The sequence below is a fragment of the Xyrauchen texanus genome, chromosome 39 (assembly GCF_025860055.1).
Source record: "Xyrauchen texanus isolate HMW12.3.18 chromosome 39, RBS_HiC_50CHRs, whole genome shotgun sequence".
In the NCBI taxonomy this organism is placed as follows: Eukaryota; Metazoa; Chordata; class Actinopteri; order Cypriniformes; family Catostomidae; genus Xyrauchen; species Xyrauchen texanus.
In genome coordinates, this window is record NC_068314.1 from 21872463 (window position 1) to 21898305 (window position 25843).

The 25843-nt window shown below is 38.4% G+C and overlaps 1 protein-coding gene across 1 annotated transcript in view; it reads right to left on the bottom strand.

Moving 5' to 3' along the window:
- LOC127632911 (WD repeat-containing protein 18) overlaps positions 1 to 25843 on the bottom strand; it is an 80194-nt gene that overhangs the window by 52382 nt on the left and 1969 nt on the right. The window contains exons 4-5 of the mRNA XM_052111744.1: positions 11135 to 11276; positions 346 to 489 (exon numbers count right to left, since the gene is read on the bottom strand). Of these exons, the coding sequence (XP_051967704.1) occupies positions 346 to 489; positions 11135 to 11276 (286 nt within the window). The remainder of the gene's footprint in view (positions 1 to 345; positions 490 to 11134; positions 11277 to 25843) is intronic.

A 25843-nucleotide genomic window follows, 5' to 3' on the forward strand; every position in this document is an offset into this window, starting at 1 on the left:
AACATATTTGTTTTTGCTCTGGTATCATGAATTTTCACAAGCATTGGTATGGACTATTGAAATTTTGGTATTGTGCCAACCCTACTTGACACTATTTATATCTAATCGCAACCAAGTGGAAGACCAGATAAAGTGGCTGTTATTATCTCTAATGTTGGACGATAAGACAGGGTGCATTTTTGCTAATGAAACCACCAACTGGCTGCTCATCTATGTACTACAAGCCAATTAAATGTCTCATAAACAGCTGTACAACTGTGGCAATAACTCTATTAAAAAAATCTTATTGGGCAGCTTTCAGAATAAACCTAGAATTTCCAGTATTAAAAACACTGCAGTGCTTACCGTGCTGCAGAGAGACACCAGAAAAATATTGCCGTCACTCCCTCCACAGAACAGGAAATACTCGCATGGGTCAAAGGTCACTGACATGATACCAACATCAAAGAGGATGGAGAGGAGCATCTCCCCAGAGGAAATTTCCCAAACCTGTGATATTAAGAGAGGGACACATATTTCTGGTTATTTGAATAGTGACAAATAAATATGTCTCCAAGATGATAAAGAAAAATCTAGTTTAAACTAACGATAGATTCCTCCGATCCCATACCTAAAAATCTCAGTATCGGACGATACCAATTTGTTCAAATTGTATCTGAACTTTAAAGAATTCTGATTTCTTATTTTTGTTCACTTTGTAAGATATCAGTCCACTTTTAATTCACACAGTTGTATTTGAATTCCAGTAAAATTTTATAATACAACATTAATACATTTCAGTCATGCACCTTTAACTTTATAACCCTCTGGCTTATATTTTGACAGTCGGAACAATCTAAGAAGTCCTGTAAGTGTCTTTATGGGGGCTAGTTAACAGAGGTTTAATTGGTTTCTTATTCAAAATCTGGTGAAATACTTCTCCAGTGCTATTGTCAATGCATGTTATAAGCGAACCGAACAATTAAGCTTCTACATCTGAGATTTTGTTTGTAGTTTAAACTGCAAATGTTCTGTAATCTTTGTACTCATGTTGACTCTTAAAAATGTCAAGTTGTGTAACCATCAAGCAAAATGATTCATGTGTTTTCATTACACCTGAAATATGTGTGCGTACACTTCATTAATTTCACAAATCTTCATCATTTTGAATTCAAGAACTTCAGGAAGTTTTCTTGAGGATTCATCATCTGACAAACAAATACTGAAAAATATATCCATCACAGAAAAGGTGTATTCTACTTAATGTATGATTAATACATTTTAATAACAAGTTAAAAGGTCCAGACAACAAAAACATTTGACACATTTTACCCTAAAACATCTGTTATCTGTTCTTTTCTCTCTGATCTTTGAATGTATCAATCTTGAAATGAATGATGACTCCAAGAGACACAGACAGAGAAAAGAACAAAGACTAAGACAGACACAGATAAGAAAAGAGAATACAAAAGCTAGAGAAAGACTTCAGTGTCTGTCAGGACTACCTGTCTTCTCTCAAGGTGATAAAATGCAGAAGATATCAGTCTCACCGAAATCCACACATTTTTGTTCCAACTCTTAGCTTAATGGTAACACATTTGCCAAAAAGTTTAATAGTTACTCATTGGTTTGGGGTAATGCAGAGTTATCGCCTCAGAGAAAATGCTGAGTGGGCATTGGAGAGCCCAGAAGTTGGGCTTTGGAAAGCTCAATTGTCTGCAGTGAGTCCCCTGAGCCAACAACACAAACCCTCAGTCCCATTGACAGGTCTATTCTTGCAGAGCCAGTGGGCAGAGAACTACCATTATTCTCAAACTTACTTACCACCTGCTCTGTACTAATTTTGGGAGTAGCACATGCCAAAAAAAAAAAAAGTCCTACGACAACATGAAGGCGAGTAAGTAAGCCATTTGTTGGTTGCTTTTCCAGGAAATTGTGAACATTCTGGCACTGCTTTGTTGTTGTGCATCCTGACCAGCCCAACATAACAAAACTTAACCAATAGTGTGATTTTGTAGTGGGGCTATTGTTTGAAATCTCTTTGAAAAGAGTCACAATAGGCTAAGAAATTGTGCACTTTACCTTTGAAAGAAAAAGTGATTCCTTTTATCCACATTAATAAAATAAGCACTTTTCAAAAGAGGCTTTGTCAAGAACCTGCCAACAGAAATCAGCTAACAAATTTCAACAGAAAGCCCATTTACAAGCTTACACAATTCACATTATTAGGCTTTTTATTTATTGTCATGACTGCATTTTTAATATTGCTTCCTAAAATTCACATTGATACACTTAGGCTGTATTTATATGTACAGTATTTTGTCAAAGTTGTAGGCGCTGTCTTCAAAAATAATGCCATAAATAGTTTTTATTTATCAATTAACGTCAAACAAAGTCCAGTAAACAAAACTAGCTAAATAAATATTTTGTGTGACAACCTTTGCCTTTGACAACAGCACCAATTCTCCTATGCCTGGACACTTTTCCTTGAATGCTGGCAGATGTTCCAAGCCTCTAGGATAACTTGCCACAGTTCTTCTATCTATGCAGGCTGTCTCAATTGTTTCTGTCTCTTCATGTAATTCCAGACTGACTCTTTGGGGGCCATTCCATCTGTTGTTCTTGTTCTTCTATTCAATTCTATTTGCAATGGGAATGTTGAAATGTAAAACTGATATTTCCATCAGAGCCCATTATAATGAACATGCACTATATTCAATGCTAGCAGATCTGTGGTTTGCAGAATTTAAAGAGTTTCTCAGAACTCATAAACAGAGACTTTGATCAAAAGTAGAAGGCAGACAGGGCAGTTGACTTTAGGAATCAGACATTTTGAATTGATGTCAAAACAACTTTGGCATTGAAACAGACCAACAAGCTACACCTTGTGTCTTTGTCTCAGCGTACAGCAATGTGGTAAATCTCAGGTTGTAAAAAATAAATACAAATAAACAAATATATTTCAAAAAAATATTTAAAACATTTAAAATATTTCACTACAAATAAAAAAAAAAAAAAACACGTTTATTTTTATTTAATTTTGTATTTTGGTTTTTATTATATTTTACAAATAGTTTAATATTAAAAATACTGTCATTTTATTTTATAAAATAAAATAATTTTTGTTTTTATTGACTTTGCATATTTAATTAGTTTTCTTGCCTTTTAGGACTGCACTACAAATACTGTATTGGTGCTCAAGATTACACATGCTACACAGAAATTTGTATCAAAAGTGCATCACTCAAAGTAATACCAAATTGACTAATAAAGTAGATTTAAAATTATAGCAATTATATAGTTTTTTCATTCATATCGCCATGGGCACACAGTATTACACATCAGTTGCCGTTTAGTTTTCATTCTTTTGCAAGTTTTTGTCATTTATTTTAGTGAATGGAAACAATTATTTTGTTGTTTACATTTTTGTGCTTTTCTTCACAAAAAAAAAACTTTGACGGACAATTACTCTAACAGTGTCAGCAGCTTTGTGTGCTTCATTTTCATTATTTTGCAAGTTTATTTTTTTGATAACAAAAACTTTTGAATAAGTTTCTTCTTTATTCAATGGACATATATTCTAACAAGCTCTGTGGATTCTTGGCCTCATCTCCAAGACCAATATACAGCCATGCAAGTTCTAAAGAAACCGCTAGCTATGGCAATAAGCATACAATGACATTTAAATGAAGGCCAAGTGCATAGCTTGAACAGATCAAGCGCAAATGAAACTATCCCAAAATCAAATGAAGGACTATTGCATTTAAAACCCTGCCAGGGTGATTTTGGCTGCTTTTCAATCTAATTTTAAAGTGAGCTTTAAAAACTCTTTAGTTCATCTAACAGAAAGGTTTCCCTGTTGTTCACAGGCCAGTAAACTTGCAGATGGGGAAGCATGGAGACAGGACTGAATGCAGATGGAGACAAAGTTCGGGTCATGAGTCCTCTCAGCACCCCGCAGCCTCTGAAGTCTTTAAAATGCTCATCAGCGCTCAGGGGCCTAGTGCAAACTCACTCAGATCAAATCAAACATAACTGTACAATAAGACTTTAATTTCAAGCACATCAGTACATTCTTTATTAGTGTTGATGGTTAACACAGGTTGCAAAGGATCACAACAATGGCAAGTAGATCAAGCAGACAAGTCAAAATACCATGCAAGTATTATAAGATTATAAGCAATTACTCGCACTGTTTGTTAAATAATTCCATTATCATTAAGACAAGAATGTACTTTTTTTACAAAAGATTATGCAATATACAGTTTTATGACCAGAATGAAACATAGTTTACTGGTGTCAGCACAAGTGAACTGCTCCTATCTATTTGAATGTGGAAAGACTGAAATCTCAAGCGGTTGGTCAAGATTACAATCAAAATAATGTATTTTAAATGAGCAATATAATCTGATAACGTTATCATAAATTGTGCTTCTTTAGCACAGCTTTTTTCCAGACTGATCTCACTGTGAACCTTGCCTCAGCTTGGTCTGGCATGAAAACAATCGTAGGCATACAGCAAAGCAAGAATAGAACCAACATTACTATGGATGGCTTTAGGTCAAATAGTGAATTTGCCAACGCTCTTAATAAATTCTATCAGAAATTTGATCAGTTTGACTTTAGGGATGAAGTCGAGCGACTTAGATGTAAACTTAAAGATAGCCACCACTTCGTCCTAGAGCAGAAAGAAGTTGTTAAGTCCTTCCTTTCTCTAAAGATAAATAAGAGCCTTGGTCCCGAAAATATCAGTGGCAAATTACTGAAATCTTACGCAAGGCATTTAAGTTCTATCTTCTATGATATTTTTTATATGTCTCTAAACCTACAATGTGTACCTAACCTGTGGAAGCAGGCTGTCATAACCCCGGTTCTACTAAAGGTAGTAGTCCAAAAGCTTTTAATGACTTCAGGCCGGTTACCCTCACTTCTCTTGTAATGAAAACCTTTGAAAAGCTTGTGAAGACAGAGCTTGCCAGGGAAACCGAGCATGCACTTGACTCTATGCAATTTGCCTGTAGGACACACAGAGGAGTTGAGGATGTTACAATCACTCTACTTAAACTTTTGTTTAAACATCTAGAGGGGAATAAAACACATGCTAGATTGTTATTTATTGACGTTTCCTCAGCCTTTAACACCATCCAATGCTACATATTAGCCATTTAGGATGTCAGAGCATTTTGAGTTGAGTCACAATTTGGTGGGTTGGATATTAGATTTTCTGACAAATGTATATATTGTAACGCAAAGAGTGAAAGTAAACGGCATTTTATCAGATTCATCATGTTCTTCTACTGGCTCACCCCAGTGCTGTGTTCTCTCACCCTTTTCATTCTGTACATAAACATGTGCAAATGTAAGTAGGGATGCACCGATCAGATACCTGGATCGGTATCGGCTCCGATACTGAAGCTTTTAGACGAATCAGGTATTATTCAACTAGCCCGATCCAAATCAGATACTGTGTGTTAGTCATGTTCGTTACTGTCAAGCTCAAAAAATGACATAAAAGAACCATAAAAACACAATTAAAGTAGTTCATATGACTCGTGAATTTTAATCAAAGCCACTTGAAGATGTGCAATAGCTCTGTGAATCACAAAATGCTGTGTTTAAGTACATATATAAAATGCACGGGCAGCTCCAGCGGTTCAGTGAATGGTGCTGCTCGGTTTACACACACTCACGGCTATTTTTATCTACTCACAAACAACATCTCAGATGTAGATGCATAGTAGTTCAGTTCACTTATAATATGTATTCAGAATGGCACTGGAGGTGTTTTTTTATTTTTTACCAGAATTTGTATAAGCAGCTAATTAAATTACTGTGAACTTGCCTACAATCAGACACACTTACAGGACATCCTGGATAGTTGAGAATATGAAATAAAAGCATGAGGTTTAAAAGTTAAAGGTGCACGATTGAGATACTATATATTACTATTATAATATATTATTATGATTGGTTTACAAATTCTAATAATATTTAAGTTGAATGGTTTCCAAAAAAAAAATAACTCTGTGAATGAAAAGTGAGCTGATATTTTACAACTAAATTGAACCAAAAAATGTCCAGATACAAGTTGAAAACCTTTTGGAAAAACAAAAACAGCTTATTTTCTACTGATGACTTATACTGGAAATACTGTTAATTCTGCTGCTATATTATCCAGTACACTAGTTAATAATAAAATGTTTCTTAATAAGCTATACATTTATATTGAAATAATGTGCAGTTTGAGGTTTGTGTTTCTTTACATATCAAGAGCATACCCAATTAGCTCCACACAATAATGTAAAGATATTCTAAACATATTATGCAAAAAAAAAAACAACACGTATTGGATCTGGATCGGTATCGGCCAATACTGAGACTTCCAATATCGGAATCGGAAGTGGTATCAGTGCATCACTAAAATTAAGCATGATAATAGGACCATATTGAAATTTGCAGATGATACAGTCATTGTGAGTCTGCTACACGACTATGATTCTGGCCATGGCCAAGTCATTGATGAGTTTTTCACTTGGAGAATATATACACAAACATGAAAACTTCACAGATCTTAAATTTCAGTGTCAGAAATTAACATGCAAGGACACTTATGAGAAGTGTGAATATCTGCAGCTCATGTTAAAACAGGTAATCCACTAAAATAATGGACAATTCTGCTCGACATGTTGCTTTTGTGCTTAAATTTCAGCTACATCTAGGAGAAATATTGCATAGTTTTTTGTTTTTGCACTTTCTTTGTCTTTTCTGACTTTGTTGCACTTTAATGTCATGCAGTAACACCCAGTCATAGTGATTGATGTATGTCATCATGAAACAGAGTCCCTTTTTAATGCACCAAGTTGCTTGGCAACTGTTAACATCTTACAGTTAGGCTAATGAACTATGCTACTTGGCAAATTGTTTTTTTGTATTTTATATTAATAAATGTTGGGAATAGTACACTGATTTTTGGATGTGTACACACCCAGTTGACTAGAATAACTCTAAACAACAGCTGACAAATACATCAATATACTGTCTTGGATTTACCCCCAACTATCTTTTGCAGTTGATTGGAGGCCTATGGCAGAACAATCATCTTAGTTTTGATAAGGATCTGCCTTAAACCAGCCACGACAATATCTACGGGGGAAGTCCATGACAAGATCATCATTCAGAACAGCTAAGAGCAGGATGAGTCACAGCCTTAGCGCTATTTAACAGCGCAGGCAGGATTCCCACGGACACCACAAACAAATTGAATCACCGGCTGCTTGTGAGTGGCCTGACTGATTTTGATATAAATCAGCTCTGTGGACCTGACAGCAACCGTGGCTGATTATACGAGAGCCACAAGCACATCTTGTCTGGGCATTCATCCCTACAACTTGGAGCATTTCCGTAAACTTGTGCGGAATTATTAGGAAAGAGGACTGTATAAAAATGAAAAGTCATAACACTCAATATGGTGGATGTAGTCCTGCATTACATTTAAGAGCAAATAAGATTTTTGATAAATGAAAAGAAGTCCAACGTTACAGTTAAAAGAGCTTATCACCATGCCGGTTTGTTTACTCTAGAAAGCACATCTGCAATAGCTCGGCCAGCCTTACAAAAAAAATATTTTTTAACTTGAACCATGCTGATGAAGCACAATTTATATGTAGTTACATTTTATACATTATATGAAATATCACAATTTAAAGGGATTCTGGTAGCGGTCGTGGGCCAGTATATTTTTCACTGCTGTAACACAGAGAAGACTGAGGGGTGACTCACCCTGTAGTAAGCTTGACGCCCCCTTAATATTACTGCAGTCAATCACAGCTGGCTCTCACCACCACCTCCTCTCATTTCTCCTCACTAAAGTTCTGCCATGACAGCGACTGGTCTTGCAAAAGCCCCATGGGGCTTCTGGATAATGAGTGAGTGCACTCAGTGTGACATTGAATGCCTGTGTGCCTTCCGTGCCCCTGGCACACCTCCGGCTTAAACAAAGAGCAAACAGCCTGTGGTTCATGACATATCCAAATCACCCCGAGATCAGGCTTCTTTACAATTTATACTTGATTACTTGACATAATCGAGTCAAAGCAATGCCAATGACAACAGGCATGATGTAGTGTAATATGTATGAGAATCACACCTTTTATACAGTTAGAAATGGCTAGTACGGTAGAGATCAGTGCAAAGAGCTGAAGTGTTTCATACGTGTAAACACTTAACAGACAATCTAAAATTGCTAGATCAAACTTCTCAACTTCTTCACAGTGTATCTATATAAAAGACTAGAAATTATTTATCACTAAGATTCAACCATCATAACAGCATCAAAGAGAGGATTCGAAGCGAACCAAAGGACAATCTCTGGATGACCTTGGAGGGATATTGCAGCTGCCACGTTTTATTTTTTCTGATCCGAATGGTTTGAAGTGGATTTTCTCATCTTGGAGATTGATCTAAACAGAATTATATTTTAAAGTAAACTTTCAAGCTGCAGGAATGTGCTATCATCCATAAAGGTATTCTTCTTTAAAAAAAAAAAAAAAATAGTGGTGTACTGATTCATCATGCAGACCGATAAATTGGCCACTAGGGACAGAAACCGGTATTGCAAAAATAAGATTCCCCCCTCTGCCATTGATCAGAAAAGAAATACTCCCACCAAGTGCAAATCTGGGTTCCAGTGAGGCACTTACAATGGATGTGAATGGGGGCCAATGTTTTATGACATACATACTTTGTGTTACAAAATCACTTATTAACATTTTATGTGCAAAGTTATAGCAAATTTTGCATCTTCATTGCCATGACAATGTAATGTCAACAAACCTAAATCCTAAAATGACTGTTAAAATTTAAATTTAAACTATTGTACAGCTCAAATAATACATGAATTTTAACAGTATAATTAAATGTAAGTGCTTTTATAAAATTACAGCTACACATTTCGGTCATTAAACCCTCCAAAAATTGGCAAATCCACTTCTGTACAATTGTAAGTGACTCATTGTAAATTATATTTATTTATTATTTATTTTTAAAAAAGGAGGGATGAGTCAAAATTTTTAGGTAACCAACATTTAACCACAAATGCTGACGATTGAGTTTAACTTGAACCTGGAACATTCCTTTAGACTTTTCAAGGCAGGGGAACTTTCCTCAACCAAATCAAAGATAAAATGGAATGAAAACATAATTTTAATAAGCAGGGATTGGATGAGGTTGGGATGGTTACACTTTTCAGATGTGAACCACTACATGTGTCTAATAATGTACTGTATGAATCCCTTTTCCTAACTGCTCTGTTCATAACGCAAGTTGACGGAGGTTTAGATCAGATGGTATAACATGTGCTCAAGCATACAGTCCATCATCATGGGCCTGGGTAGCTCAGCAAATATTGACGCCGACTACCACCCCTGAAGTCACATGTTCGAATCCAGGGTGTGCTGAGTAATTCCAGCCAGGTCTCCTAAGCAACCAAATTGTCCCGGTTGCTAGGGAGGGTAGAGTCACATGGGGTAACCTCCTCGTGGTCACGATTAGTGGTTCTTACTATCAATGGGGTGCGTGGTAATCTGTGCATGGATCGCAGAGAGTAGCATGAGCCTCCACATGCTGTGAGTCTCTGAGCTGTCATGCACGACGAGCCACGTAACAAGATGTGCGGATTGACTGTCTCAGAAGCAGAGGCAACTGAGACTTGTCCTCCCCCACCCCATTTGAAGTGAGTAACCATGCCACCACAAGGACCTACTAAGTAGTGGCAATTGGGCATTCCAAATTGGGAGAAAAGCATACAGCCCATCACAGTAGGTTCCAGCCTTGCCTCAGGGACATCATTCTCTCCAATATTGATCTTCACATAGACTTCTCAATCAAATCAAACATATTGCCTAGAGGCATCCTGGAGAAGCAGCCCTGAGCTATGAACTGTAGCATAGACGCTGCTCCCTAATGGTTAATGCAGCTTAGATCTTTGTGAGACACGTACTGACCCTAGGTCACATTTATTAGAGGGAAAATCAAATTTCACTAAGTTTGGAACTGGAGGAAGCATTATTGTGCATTTAAAACAAAATTATCTTGTTTAAGTGTTTAGCTGGAAGTCAGGATGCTTATAAATGCCTAACAAGGTCTATGAAAAGTTTTCATAAACAAACAAGCCCAAATGGGATGAAAACTTCCTTTGAATGACAATTCAAGGTCTCATCGTTGTAAACATTAACTTAAGAGCCTCTTCCCCTACAAAAACAAGGAAGAAGGCACATTGTCTCAAGCAAAGTACCCTCTTCATGACCTGATTTCTTGATGCCATTATGAGACTTAACAAGTTAAAGCTTCAAACTGGATTACAAGCAAGAAAGCTTTAGGTGCGTACATCAGAAAAATATGAATTCATAAATATTCATGTTTTTCAAGTGATTTCACAGGAAAATAATTTAAGTGATAAAGACATCAGCATATTAAATTTGTTTTCTACACATGATAAAACAACATTTAATAAATAAAATGGATGGCAGCAGACAGCATAGAAGTGTGTAGGTCTTAAAAGCTTAAAACAATTAGACCAAAACAACTGAAGCACAAAAGGATTCATGAAACAACATGAAAAAGGTAACGTACAAAAATATCAAACATTGTTTACATTTATGACATTTAAAACACAAGTGACAACCTGCCAGTAAAAATGTAAATGTGCCCTGACCTGACTTTCATAAAAAATACCTTTTAAACCTTTCGGTAAAAATCTGTCTTCATAATATATTTGTTCCTCGCCTTAATGTATGCAGGTGTAGTTTGATTATGTTTGTTTGTTTGTTTACCCAAGAGCTTTTACCAAATTTATGATTGGGAAAATTTACTTCGGAGGGTAGAATTCACAAAAATATATTTTAATTTAAGAGGGTTTTAAACTAGGAGTTAGAAACCAACATACTCTGTTCGTTATTTGTGAAATTGGACTTTTGACTAAATCTTATCATTACTAAAATATATCCCTTGTGATAACTTCCCTGTGTGACAACTAGCCCCCGTCTCCCCTATATACAGTATCTGCATGTCGGCCATCAACCACCCTGCTCTCTAGATATCAGTATCGGCCATATTGGCTGAACACTAGTTAGGAGATCCTGTGGACAGAAAAACCCACCTTCACGGTCTGGTCCAGGGATGCCGATGCGACACGAGCCTGTGGTCCCATCAGGCCGCAGTGGATGTCGGTGATGGGGAGAGAGTGGCGGTTCAATATATGACGAGGTTCTGGCGTGCGGGACGATTCCAGTTGAACAACACTGAAACACAGACGGGGCACCAACAGGTCAAAATAAGAAATCTCTCATCAACACTCTTATAAAGCCTACACTGTATAGCAATGGTTCTAAACTGGTGGGTCACAACCCAAAAATATGTTGCAGGCCTGTTCAGATAGAAAAATAAAAATTGCTAAATGCAAATAATGCACCCATATAATAAAAATAATGCATAGTTAGGATAACAAAATAAATACGTGTTGGGCCCAATCGATCTCTACAGTACTTTGGCACAAACTCACCAGTAACTTGTAATAATGGCTATGATATTTGTGTTTGTGTGTCATTCAGTTGAACTCCAAGACCTGAGCTGCACCACGGACATAAACAAGCTCCAGTCCGGAAGAGCATGTGACGCTTCTCAAGAGCTCTAAAGCCTGGGGCATATTTAGCCCTGACAAAACGTAGCAAAATGTTTATTTAAACGGAAACTGTGGTGCGTTGAACCGCAGTTGTGTTACGCAAGTGTTGCAACTATGGCAGCTGAGAAGGCCACTGAAGGAGCCTGATGAAATCGGTTTAAATACGTGTTTAATACCACAAAATATTCTCGATGTTACAGTCACTGCCCATGCCATCCAGAATAGCAAAGAATATCCCAATCGAGTGAAGGGATATGTGGAAACTTTGGTTCCTTATTACGGTGATCCAAACTTTGCCTCGCTTTTCGGGATAAGGCAAACATTTCTTCAAATGTCTTCAATTGTTGCATACACCAAGCTGCAGTGGACCCTTTGTAAAGGACTTTAGTTGGATCCATTGTGTGCACTGCCTTTTAATACAGTGGGGTTTATATGCACGTCGCTGCTGATTGGGTAACCCCTCTGACACACCCACCAAATGATAGAAAACGTACCTCAAATCCCGTTGCACACCGTTTCGAGGAAACATGTCATTCAACCCAGAAACCGTAGCAAATGGTGCACACCGATTGAGATTGCATGCCTCTGGTTTATATTCGCCATGTCCTTAAGTTAGCAAGGTTGTGTGTGACAAAAAGGACGTCATCGCGGCATTGGCATTGCACTTTGATATCAATAGACCTCAATTCGTGCGGCGTGTGCTTCCCATTTTTTGCAATGGAGCGAACAGTGCACTTGACGCCGCATTCAAAAATGTATGACTTGTGTGAGGCAACATAGGCTATATTGTTAATTATGTTCAGATACAATGCAAACATACAAAAACAAACTAACAATAAAAGTAGGTTAATAATTGTAATAAAATAAATAAGAGAAAATCTTTTTGCTTTATTATTTTAAAAAGCTTTACCATCTTATAATAACATTGCCGTTCCATCATAAATACATTAAAATTTGGTTTATTTTCTGACCATTTCCTCCTATGGATAACAAATATTCCATAAATAGAAATAGAAGTTTGTTGATTATTATTACAAAAGTTCTTCAGACTTTTAAATTACCAAAAAACTTTGAGGGCATAAAAAATAACACAGGTTAATGAAAAATAAGTAAATTTGCCTTATTCATGAAACACAAGCTGAACAAAATTGTGTGCAAATCATTAGAAAAACAATTATTGTGTAAATTGTGGCATTTATTTAAATGGGACAATTTACGTAAGCATGCATTTACACACATTTGTTTTGCTCATGTTTCATGTATGGATGGCGTATATATTCTGACTGTCATAACTGACTGTGTGTGATTTTTGGAGCTTCAAGAGTGAAATCTCCATTCACTTGCATTTTAAGGACCTACTGAGCAAAGATATTTTTCTATTTTTTTCTTCGTGTTCTGGTAAAGAAAGTCATACACACCTGGTATATTATGAGGGTGAGTAAATAATGAGAGAATTTTCATTTTTGGGTGAATTATCCCTTTAACTTTTGTCAATTTTTCTATCGTGCATTAAAATGTACACAGATGAGGAGATGCACGCTTTCTCTGTTTCTGTGGATAGATGAAATGATGAAACGAAATCTCAAGGATTTGCTTCATGAAAAATAAGGGATCGTGGATTTAATCAGAGCATTAAAATAATGTGTGAAATTGGAGAAATTAAGACAGAAATATTTTACTTAGATTTATAATAAAATATTAGATAAAAATACACAGGTGGCCAAAAGTTTGGAATAATGTACAGATTTTTCCGTTTTGGAAGGAAACTGGTACTGGTAAGTTGCATTCAACTGATCACAAAGTATAGTCAGGACATTACCTATACTAATACTGAAAAAAATAGCACCAAAGCTATTTGAAAAAAGTCATTTTTGATCAAATCTAGACAGGCCCAATTTCCATCAGCCATCTTATCTTTGAGTAATCATGCTAAATTGCTAATTTGGTACTAGAAAATCACTTGCTATTACATCAGACACAGTTGAAAGCTGTTTGGTATATTAAATTAAGCTTAACATTGTCTTTGTGTTTCTTTTGAGTTGCCACAGTACGCAATAGACTAGACTAGCATGTCTTAAGGTCAATATTGGGTCAAAAATTGCAAAAAAGAAACAGCTTTCTCTAAAAATGAATCAGTCAATCATTGTTTAGAGGAATGAAGGCTATATGCAATTCTTGAAATTGCCAAAAAAAACTGAAGATTTCATACAAAAGGTGTACACTACAGCCTTCGAAGGCAAAGGACAACTGGCTCTAACAAGTACAGAAAGAGATGTGGAAGGCCAGATGTACAACTAAACAAGATGATAAGTACATCAGAGTCTCTAGTTTGAGAAATCGACACCTCACATGTCCTCAGCTGACAGCTTCATTGAATTCAACACCAGTTCAACATCATGTACAACAGAAAAGAGAAGACTCAGGGGTGCAGGCCTTATGGGAAGAATTGCAAAGAAAAAGCCACTTTTGAAACAGAAAAACAAAAAGAAAGGTTTAGAGTAGGCAAAGAAACACAGACATTGGACAACAGATAATTGGAAGAGAGTGTTATGGATCTTAACCCCATTGAAATTTTGTGGGATCAGCTAGACTGTAAGGTGAGTGAGAAGTGCCCGACAAGACAGCCACATCTATGGCAAGTGGTACAGGAAGTGTGGGGTGAAATGTCACCTGAGTATCTGGACAAACTGACAGCTAGAATGCCACGGATCTGCAAAGCGGTCATTGCTGCACATAGAGGATTTTTTTTATGAGAACTCTTTGAAGTAGTTTAAGATGTTTTTTTCAAATTGTAATAGTAATTTTTCATGTTATTAATGTCCTGACTATACATTGTGATCAGTTGAATGCCACTTTGGTGAATAAAAGAGCATAAGAGCAAAATACATTATTTCAAACTTTTGGCTGTCAGTGTATATATATATATATATATATTTTTTTTTTTTTTTTATAAAAGTATACTATGGAAAATATATGAGTAAAATTGACTAAAACTACAGTTGAACAAAAAGAGACATATTTTAAAGGGATAGTTCACCCAAAAATGAAAATTCTCTCTTAATTTACTCACCCTCATGCCAAACATGATGTGTATGACTATCTTTCTTCAGCAGAACACAAACAAAGATTTCAAGAAAAATATCTCAGATCTGTAGGTTCATGCAACGCAAGTGGATGGTTATCAGATCTTTGTAGCTAGTCACAAAGAAAATATAAAAATAATTGATAAGAATTCAGTGTTTAAATCAATCCATCCATCCATCTTCAACCACTTATCTGAATTCGGATCGCGGGGGCAGCAGCTCCAGCAGGGGGCCCCAAACTTCCCTATCCCAAGACACATTAACCAGCTCTGACTGGGGGACCCCGAGGCGCTCCCAGGCCACTGTGGAGATGTGATCTCTCCACCTAGGTCTTCCCCAAGGCCTCCTCCCAGCTGGACGTGCCTGAAAAACCTCCCTAGGGAGGCGTCAAGGGGGCATCCTTACCAGATGCCTAAACCACCTCAACTGACTCCTTTCTACGCAAAAGAGCAGCGGCTCTACTCCGAGCTCCTCACGGATGACTGAGCTCCTCACCCTATCTCTAAGGGAGAAGCCCGCCACACTTCTGAGGAAGCCCATTTTGGCCGCTTGTACTCGCGACCTAGTTCTTTCGATCATGACCCAGCCTTCATAACCATAGGTGAGGGTAGGAAAAAAAATTGACCGGTAGATCGGAATTTTCGTGACAACGGCGCAATAGAGCGAGTGCAATACCGCCCCCGCTCCACTGTCCCCTCACTCATGAACAAGACCCCGAGGTACTTGAACTCCTTCACTTAGGGCAATACCTCCTAACCTACCCGGAGCTCGCACTCCATCGGTTTCCTGCTGAGAACCATGGCCTCAGATTTAGAGATGCTAATCCTCATCCCAGCCGCTTCACACTCGACTGCCAAGTGATCCAGAGAGAGCTGAAGGTCATGGACCGATGGTGACATGAAGACTACATCATCTGCAAAAAGCAGCGATGAGATCCCCAGCCCACTGAACCGCACACCTTCCCAGATCCACAAAACACATGTAGACCGGATAGGCATACTCCCAGGCCCCCTCCAGGATCCTTGTGAGAGTAAAGATCTGGTCCGTCGTTCCACGTCCAGGACGGAACCCGCATTGTTCCTCTTCAATCCGAGGTTCGACAATCGGCCGAACCCTCCTCTCCAGCACCTTGGAGTAAACTTTACCAGGGAGGCTGAGAAGTGTGATACCCCTGAAGTTGGCACACACTCTCTGATCCACAATTTTGAAGAGGGGAACCACCACCCCGTTCTGCTACTCCTTAGGCACTGTCCCAGACTTACACGCAATGTTGAAGAGGCGTGTCATCCATGACACCCCCTCCACATCCAAAGCTTTCAGCATTTCTGGTCAGATCTCATCAATCCCTGGTGCTTTGCCACTGCGGAGTTGTTTGACTACCTCAGGGAAATAGAATCTGATCCCCCATCAGCCTCCGGCTCTGCCTCTAGCATAGAGGGCGTGTTGGGATGTAGGAGTTCTTCAAAATGTTCCTTTCACCGCCCAATAACCTCCTCGGTTGAGGTCAACAGCATCCCATCTTTGCTGTATACAGCTTGGATGGTTTCCCGTTTCCCCCTTCTATGGTGGCGGATGGTTTCCCAGAAGCACTTTGGTGTGGACCGAAAGTCCTTCTCCATGGCTTCTCCGAACTTTTCCCACACCCACTGCTTTGCCTCCCTCACGGCCGAACTCGTTTGGGCTTCCCAGGTCTGTCCAGAGTCTTTCCCCACCCCCTGACCCAACTCACCACCAGATGGTGATCGGTTGATAGCTCTGCCCCTCTCTTCACCAGAGTGTCCAAAACACATGGCCTCAGATCCGACGACATCATTACAAAATCGATCATCGTCCTTCGGCGCTCTGGTACCACGTACAATTATGAGCATGCTTATGTTCGAACATGGTGTTTGTTATAGATAATCTATTACTAGGACAGAAGTCTAATAACAAACATCCACTTGAGTTCAGATCGGGGAGGCCATTCCTCCCAATCACGCCTTTCCAGGTGTCCCTGTCATTACCCACGTGCGCGTTGAAGTCACCCAGCATCACTATGGAGTCCCCTACTGGGGCCCTATTCAGGACTCCATTCAGGGTCTCTAAAAACGCAGAATACTCTGAACTGCTGTTAGGTGCATTTGCAAATATAACAGTCATAGTCCCCCCCCCCCCCCCCCAACCCGTAGGCGTAGGGAGGCGACCCTCTCGTCCACCGGGGTAAACTCCAACGTAGCGGCACTTAGCCGGGGACTCGTGAGTAAAAGGTAAAAGCTACAAAAGGTCTGATCTTCATTCACTTGTATGGACCTACACAGCTGAAATATTCTTCTAATAATCTTTGTTTGTGTACAGCAGAAAACAAAGTCATATACATCTGAGATGACATGAGGGTGAGTAAATAAAATCATTTTTATAACCCCATTTTTGGGTGAACTAATAATTAGAAATATTTGTATATTTTAAACATACTTTTTCATGTTATTAATGTTTTTAAAGCCTTAAAAGGAAACCATATATCCCCATTTTATTATTTGATTTTTATATTTCAAGTTAAATGTGTAAAAATGACTTGAAAAGTGTATGAAGCACACATGCAGAAAAAAGTATGACAATTTATATGACAATTAATCGTGAAAGAACTTAAGAGACAATTAATTGTCGTAGCCTATAACAGCCAAATAATCATCATAATCACAATTATTTGTTAGACTGTTAATCCTCAATCAAAGTTCATATTCATGACAGCCCTAAAGATCACTTCTCTCTTGTGGACAGTGGCAGAACAGACACAGGTAGGATGGCGTCAGTGACATAATGCCAGAAATAAATGGAACATTTACAAATCACTCATTCGTGTGTTTATTTGCAGTGCAACTTTTGACACATGTGGTGATGTTTTGCCTAACCATGACATTTTTACAAGTATATCTTTTTAACTGGTATATCGATGTACGAGCAAAATGTTCTAAATGAGGCAACATTGTAACTATTTTAGCTTGGCAAGCTCCATGTGACAGAATCAGAGTTGTTTGGAGTTGTTTGGAGTCTACTAGTGTGGCGCCAGCTTTAGGTTGGTAAATCACGCTGTTTCTATGCATTTACAAAATTGTCCATTTTCCAAGTCAATCAATGGCATGATAATTTTGCTCGTTGTTTGGCCTGAGCAGATCACAGAAATAATATTCAGTGTTTGAATTTAAGTATATTTCACATGGCAGATCATTTTGGTACAGTGTTGGATTGCATCTTGACGTCCAATGTAAAATCTGTGTACTGAAACAAAACCAGTTGAGAACCACCGTTATAAATTACTTGCTTTGAACCTCAGTAATTTATGAATTCTTCAATCGCATCACATAATCACTGCCTGAAGAGTTAATTAAAAATAACAACTCAGATCAATTTCATTTATTTATGAAGTCAGCATGCGTGGCCAAAGGATCAGTTACAAAAAACAAAAAAAAGACACAAACTGAATGAGAAAGAGACAGAGCGTAGAGAGAGACTCAGATGGAAACACCAGGATAGATAAAGCAAGATGAGCCAGAACCGAGCCACATTCTGTCAGCTCCACTGCATGATACAGCACCTCTGGGTGAGCTCAGGGGCAGACCTGTCTAAAACAACATCTGTGATACACAGCCACACTCTCACACACACAAATGCAGCATATTCTCAAATTATCCGAATTTATTAACTTATAATTTTGCTCGAGCAACATCTCTCTCGGTTCATTAAACTACAGATTCCTCTGTTTGTGCATTCATGAATTCATAAGACATCACAGAGATCCAAAACACAGTGACCTCAAACAGATAAGTGGAAACTAGGACTGCATGATTTGGGGGAAATGTCATATTGCGATATAATAAACAAATAGTATCATGAGTCAACTTGCTTGGTTATCAAGGAAAATGCACAAATATATTACTGATAATGCTGAAATTGTATGGTTCAGTTGAAAAATACACAACTAGCAACAACAACAACTATAAATGCACAGTTTTCAAATAAAAATATATTTACAATATTAAATAATATCTTTGCATTAATGCAAACTTATTATTTTCTCAATATTACTCCTAAATAAAATAGAACAATAAATAAGATCATACAAATTTTCACGAAAATAAGATTGTCCAAACAAACAGGGACATTTAAGCAGGATGTAACATGTACTTTCTACAAACTCTTTTGAAAAGGAAACTGGATACAAAAGTGTGGTTCACTCAAACCACTAAAACTGTTGTTGTTGTTGGTGTGTGTGTGTGTGTGTGTGTGTGTGTGTGTGTGTGTGTGTGTGTGTGTGTGTGTGTGTGTGTATATATATATACACACAACAACAGTCATATTGCGATTATATACACTCACCTAAAGGATTATTAGGAACACCATACTAATACTGTGTTTGACCCCCTTTCGCCTTCAGAACTGCCTTAATTCTACGTGGCATTGATTCAACAAGGTGCTGAAAGCATTCTTTAGAAATGTTGGCCCATATTGATAGGATAGCATCTTGCAGTTGATGGAGATTTGTGGGATGCACATCCAGGGCACGAAGCTCCCGTTCCACCACATCCCAAAGATGCTCTACTGGGTTGAGATCTGGTGACTGTGGGGGCCATTTTAGTACAGTGAACTCATTGTCATGTTCAAGAAACCAATTTGAAATGATTCGAGCTTTGTGACATGGTGCATTATCCTGCTGGAAGTAGCCATCAGAGGATGGGTACATGGTGGCCATAAAGGGATGGACATGGTCAGAAACAATGCTCAGGTAGGCCATGGCATTTAAACGATGCCCAATTGGCACTAAGGGGCCTAAAGTGTGCCAAGAAAACATCCCCCACACCATTACACCACCACCACCAGCCTGCATAGTGGTAACAAGGCATGATGGATCCATGTTCTCATTCTGTTTACGCCAAATTCTGACTCCACTATCTGAATGTCTCAACAGAAATCGAGACTCATCAAACCAGGCAACATTTTTCCAGTCTTCAACTGTCCAATTTTGGTGAGCTCTTGCAAATTGTAGCCTCTTTTTCCTATTTGTAGTGGAGATGAGTGGTACCCGGTGGGGTCTTCTGCTGTTGTAGCCCATCCGCCTCAAGGTTGTGCGTGTTGTGGCTTCACAAATGTTTTGCTGCATACCTCGGTTGTAATGAGTGGTTATTTCAGGCAAAGTTGCTCTTCTATCAGCTTGAATCAGTCGGCCCATTCTCCTCTGACCTCTAGCATCAACAAGGCATTTTCGCCCACAGGACTGCCGCATACTGGATGTTTTTCCCTTTTCACACCATTCTTTGTAAACCCTAGAAATGGTTGTGCGTGAAAATCCCAGTAACTCAGCAGATTGTGAAATACTCAGACCGGCCCGTCTGGCACCAACAACCATGCCACGCTCAAAATTGCTTAAATCACCTTTCTTTCCCATTCTGACATTCAGTTTGGAGTTCAGGAGATTGTCTTGATCAGGACCACACCCCTAAATGCATTGAAGCAACTGCCATGTGATTGGTTGATTAGATAATTGCATTAATGAGAAATTGAACAGGTGTTCCTAATAATCCTTTAGGTGGGTGTATTTCAAGTGTTCATTCCTTTTAATTGATGATTATAACTGACAACTAATGAAAAACCCAAAATCAGTATCTCAGAAAATTAGAATATTGTGAAAAGGTTCAATATTGAAGACACAGGGTGCCACACTCTAATCAGCTAACTAACTCAAAACACCTGCAAAGGCCTTTAAATGGTCTCTCAGTCTAGTTCTGTAGGCTACACAATCATGGGGAAGACTGCTGACTTGACAGCTGTCCAAAAGACGACCACTGACACATTGCACGAGGAGGGCAAGACACAAAAGGTCATTGCTAAAGAGGCTGGCTGATCACAGATCTCTGTGTCCAAGCACATTAATAGAGATGCGAAGGCAAGGAAAAGATGTGGTAGAAAAAAAGTGTACAAGCAATAGGGATAACCGCACCCTGGAGAGGATTGTGAAACAAAACCCATTCAAAAATGTGGGGGAGATTCACAAAGAGTGGACTGCAGCTGGAGTCAGTGCTTCAAGAACCACCACGCACAGACGTATGCAAGACATGGGTTTCAGCTGTAGCATTCCTTGTGTCAAGCCACTCTTGAACAAGACACAGCATCAGAACACAAAAAGGACTGGACTGCTGCTGAGTGGTCCAAAGTTATGTTCTCTGATGAAAGTAAATTTTGCATTTCCTTTGGAAATCAAGGTCCCAGAGTCTGGAGGAAGAGAGGAAAGGCACAGAATCCACGTTGCTTGAAGTCCAGTGTAAAGTTTCCACAGTCAGTGATGGTTTGGGGTGCCATGTCATCTGCTGGTGTTGGTCCACTGTGTTTTCTGCAGCCGTCTACCAGGATGTTTTAGAGCACTTCATGCTTCCTGCTGCTGACCAACTTTATGGAGATGCAGATTTATTTTTCCAACAGGACTTGGCACCTGCACACAGTGCCAAAGCTACCAGTACCTGGTTTAAGGACCATGGTATCCCTGTTCTTAACTGGCCAGCAAACTCGCCTGACCTTAACCCTATAGAAAATCTGTGGGGTATTGTGAAGAGGAAGATGCGATACGCCAGACCCAACAATGCAGAAGAGCTGAAGGCCACTATCAGAACAACCTGGGCTCTCATAACACCCGAGCAGTGCCACAGACTGATCAACTCCATGCCACGCCGCATTGCTGCAGTAATTCAGGCAAAAGGAGCCCCAACTAAGTATTGAGTGCTGTACATGCTCATGCTTCTCATATTCATACTTTTCAGTTGGCCAACAATTCTAAAAATCCTTTTTTTGTATTGGTCTGAAGTAATATTCAAATTTTCGGAGATACTGAATTTGGGATTTTCATTAGTTGTCAGTTTTAATCATCACAATTAAATGAAATAAACATTTGAAATATATCAGTCTGTGTGTAATGAATTAATATAATATCCAAGTTTCACTTTTTGAATGGAATTACTGAAATAAATCAACTTTTTGATGATATTCTAATTATATGACAAGCACCTGTATATCGGTTGTCCATATAAATAATTATTGTTGTCAGTCAAAATGTATATTTCAGTGCACCTCTTTTCGAATCTCTATTTTCTATCTAGGCCTATATAAATATCAAAATGAAAACATAAAAATGCTTGATAGCAACTTTGTTTCAACTGACTGTCCAAGTAAATGACTCTATTTCTTGTCTTTCACCAGCTGCATCTTTAAAATCTAACTCTCTCTTGAGAGAGTCTTTGGGTTGACAAAAAATCTTTGAGCAGCTCTTTTGCGGAAGGCGTGACCACTGCAATCAGTTAAAGCCCTCCTGCTCTATCCTGCATCTGCCAGCGACAATGTGTCCCTCTCTCACACTTTAGATTCCACAGCGCTTCATTCTTCATGCTGCGCTGCACTTAGCATCGTTCTCTCAGCAGCAAGGTCACATCCAGCAACAGCTGAAAAGATTCAACTTACAGCATAAACCTGAGTGCAGTACAGTGGCGATGTTTACAGCTAAACACGAATAAACCGGTGCAAACATGGGCTCAAGGAATCAATAACTGCCTGGACTTGTGCTGCAAAATATAAATGTGAATGCACTCAGCAAACAACAAAGCATGGTCCTAATGAGGACCCTGTCACCAGTCTAGTGTGGTTCACTATGCCCTGGCAGGGAAAGGAAGGGGGTGCTCTTTGAAGTCATGTCATTGGCATGGTAGGGCTACTGGCGTACTAAGACATGTGACAGTCAATGCACCCCCAGACTTGCATAGCCAGACATATTATGGCAAAGAGAGCAAAGATTGTGGGAGGTCCGCAGGCGTGTGCCGTCTTAGACTTATGTACCCCAAAACAAAGATAGAGGCCGTGTTTAAAATCTGAGTTAGCACATTTAGTCATTATAGACTAGAGATCGACAGATTTTTCCATCCTTGGTTTCGTAAAAGCAGAGTAATGTGTGTAAACAATAGGCTACATTAAATAAGCAAGTTCCTTTCCATCTGTGAAAACTATTTATTCACGTTGAACACGCCATTATGATCACAATAGAATTTGGCATGTTAATTCCAAACGTTTTTCCACCTAGTCAGAGCCAATGTGCCGAATTCCAAATAAGGAAAAAATCACGGTGCCTTTGACATATATTTTGATCTCCAGCTAGGTAGATTCTACAAGTGAAATAACACTGTTTTCATCCCTGTACTGTTATGGTTAGGTTTAGGGTTTGGGTATGGAGTATATAAAATTACATTTCTGCTCAATTGTTGCCGAAAATTGGATGTACTAGGCCTTTCACATCCTATCCATTCAAAGAAGTAAGTGAAATAACGTGTTTTGGTCTCTGTACTGTTAGGTGTAGGTCTAGGGTTTGGGTTAGGATTACATGAATGAAATTACTACTCAAATGTTGCCGAAAATCAGGCATGCTGTGCCTTTCACATCACATGCATTTAAAGTTGTAAGTGAAAGAACACCATTTTGCTCCAAGTTCTGGTTCACGTGCTCACAACGGACATTCAGAAAACAAAACTTTCGACTTCTTGTCACCAATTTTCCTGTGAGATGTGTCTGAATGCGCAGTGGTGTTATGCCATTGCTGGGTGCTTTTCATTAGAGACCCACCAAATGGCGGCACTCGATGGTATAGACCCGATAACCGAATTGTAGAAGTGTGAATATTGGTAACAAATTTGCCATTTCATGTCTAATCCACTATATATTTTTTTCTATTATATAATAATGCTGAATATTGGGTGGACACACACAGCAAGAATTTCATTGTTCAGGTTTAAATTGTTACCCTGCACACATGGCAATAAACAAACTTGAACTTGATTATCGTCTTTGTCTATAATGCGCTCAAACATTGTAATCGAACATTCTATGCATTTTTGTGCATCAAACGTGTATTTAAACACCTATGATGCTCCAAAATGCTGTCCAGGTAGCATCAGAATAGGTATTGAAATATCCACAGAATGCAGTGAACTAATATGCTTGTGTGTGAAGTCAAGACCTCACAGTTCGGTGTGAGGGTCAGAAAATGTTGATTATAGTGATGGCTGAGAGGTTATTCTGCCGAGCGATACAGATACAGAATAATAGATGCATGTCATCTCCCTTCAAAACTCTGAGAGACAGATTCTGAATTATTCATTTCAGTTTGCTGGCTGCGTCGGTCTCTCCTGCCTCCTCCTTTCATATATTGTAGCCTGTGGGCCTGGTTTACCTTAGCTAATGCCATCATATAAACATGACATGCATATAGCACTTTCATTTAAGATTCCTGCGAGTCTCTCAATGCGAGGCATCGCTGGTCTTCTCCTTCAACCTTCATCTCAAAACCAGCAGCTACATCAGTAAAGCTCAGCAGGAACGCTCAAACGTCTGACACTCTTCAAGCACATACAACAGTGACTTGTGCATCTTGAATTTTGGGGGTCTGTTATAATTGATGCTCAGGGAGATGTGAGGTGAATGTCTTTCTTCATCAGTCTCAAATCTAGAGCTTCAAAGCGTGTTACTTTGGATCAATAACAATAACAGCACAGCACAATAGAAACTGACTGACTGAACTCAAAGAGTAGCTTAGATGCTGAATTACCCCAACCTATATGAGAGCAGTGAAAATAAAATCGCCTGAGGTTACAGGAATGAGAGCTACTGTTTTCAGGCATTTGAAAGTCAGTTTTCACATGTTTTATATCTTTATTACACTGGTTGAGCTGCTCTCAAAGACATCTTGAAACAAAGTGGAGCTGTATGGACGTTTAGCTGGATTTATTTCACCATCTGTACCTGCTGGCATCCATTGAAAACACTCACAGCGCCATCTACTGGCCCTGAGATGAAAGCTGCACTGTGGCACTGAGGATGTTTTCGGTTTAGGTGTGCAGATAACAAGAACATGTCAATGTGATATTTCACCCAATATTAAAAGAAAATAAATACATTTTGCAAAAAGAAAACTAAGCTTTTTAGGGTGTATTTTTAAGATTATGCATTGCACTGTCAAGTATTAGCACAGTCAACTGCTTTGCTCAGCATGTACCACTAGAGGGCATCACGTGCTGACGTCACTGACTGACGTCATTATTTTTATTTTTGCGTTTTTTCTACACTGAAACGTTTCTGATATCTGGACTTTATCTGCCGGTTATACATACAAATTGATTGAGATACTAAAAATACTTTCTAGACAAACATGACTATTTCTAGATACTAATTTCAAGACAACTTTCTAGATGGACTTGATTTAGATAATACAAAAATACCTAAATTGGCTTTGAGGTATTTTGTAGTTTTCTTATTTTATACTATTATTTCTGAACATCAGTGTTATTTTTAATAAATTCGATTTTTATTTATTTTACTTTTACGCTGTTGATAACTTTTTTTGTGCATTTCTGTTACACACCTTTGTTTTCTATAATGAAAAAAACAGGTTGCCTTGCATTCTAATGAGGAGCATGTTATTTGAAACATGATGGAATTAATGTTTTGAAAAATACTTTTAAATGTAGTAAAATCTAATAGAAAGTCATAAAGTTTAAAAATGATCAATCCACAATCGTTGCTCTCTTTTCCATATTAGGTCTGGCTATGCAAGACAGGGGGTGCATTGACTGTCACATGTCTTAGTACCCCAGAAGCCCTACCATGACAATGACATGACTTCAAAGAGCACTGAATAACATTTCATTATTTCAAAATGTGAAATAATAGCAATCCAAATTCTTTCTCCTCTGACAATTACTGGACTGAAAGCATCTGCTTTGTGTTACATTCATTCTGTTGCATTAATATTCTGGTCTCATCTCTCAATATTCCAGAGGTTCAGATAGAGTTCTACTAGCAATACACTCCTGGCAAGCACCAATTATGAGAAGAGGAGAGGCAATTTAACAATGTCACCTTTAAAACTTAGTCTTTAACAAAATTGATGATGTCGTTTCAAGGGCTGGTGTTTTATAAAGAGAAGAGAAATTAAAACTCTTGGATTTATTCTCTTATCTACCTATTCAAAACTGCGAAATACTGGAATAGAAGTATACTTAAGACACTTAGTATTGTGTATAAGATGAAAATTATTGATTAA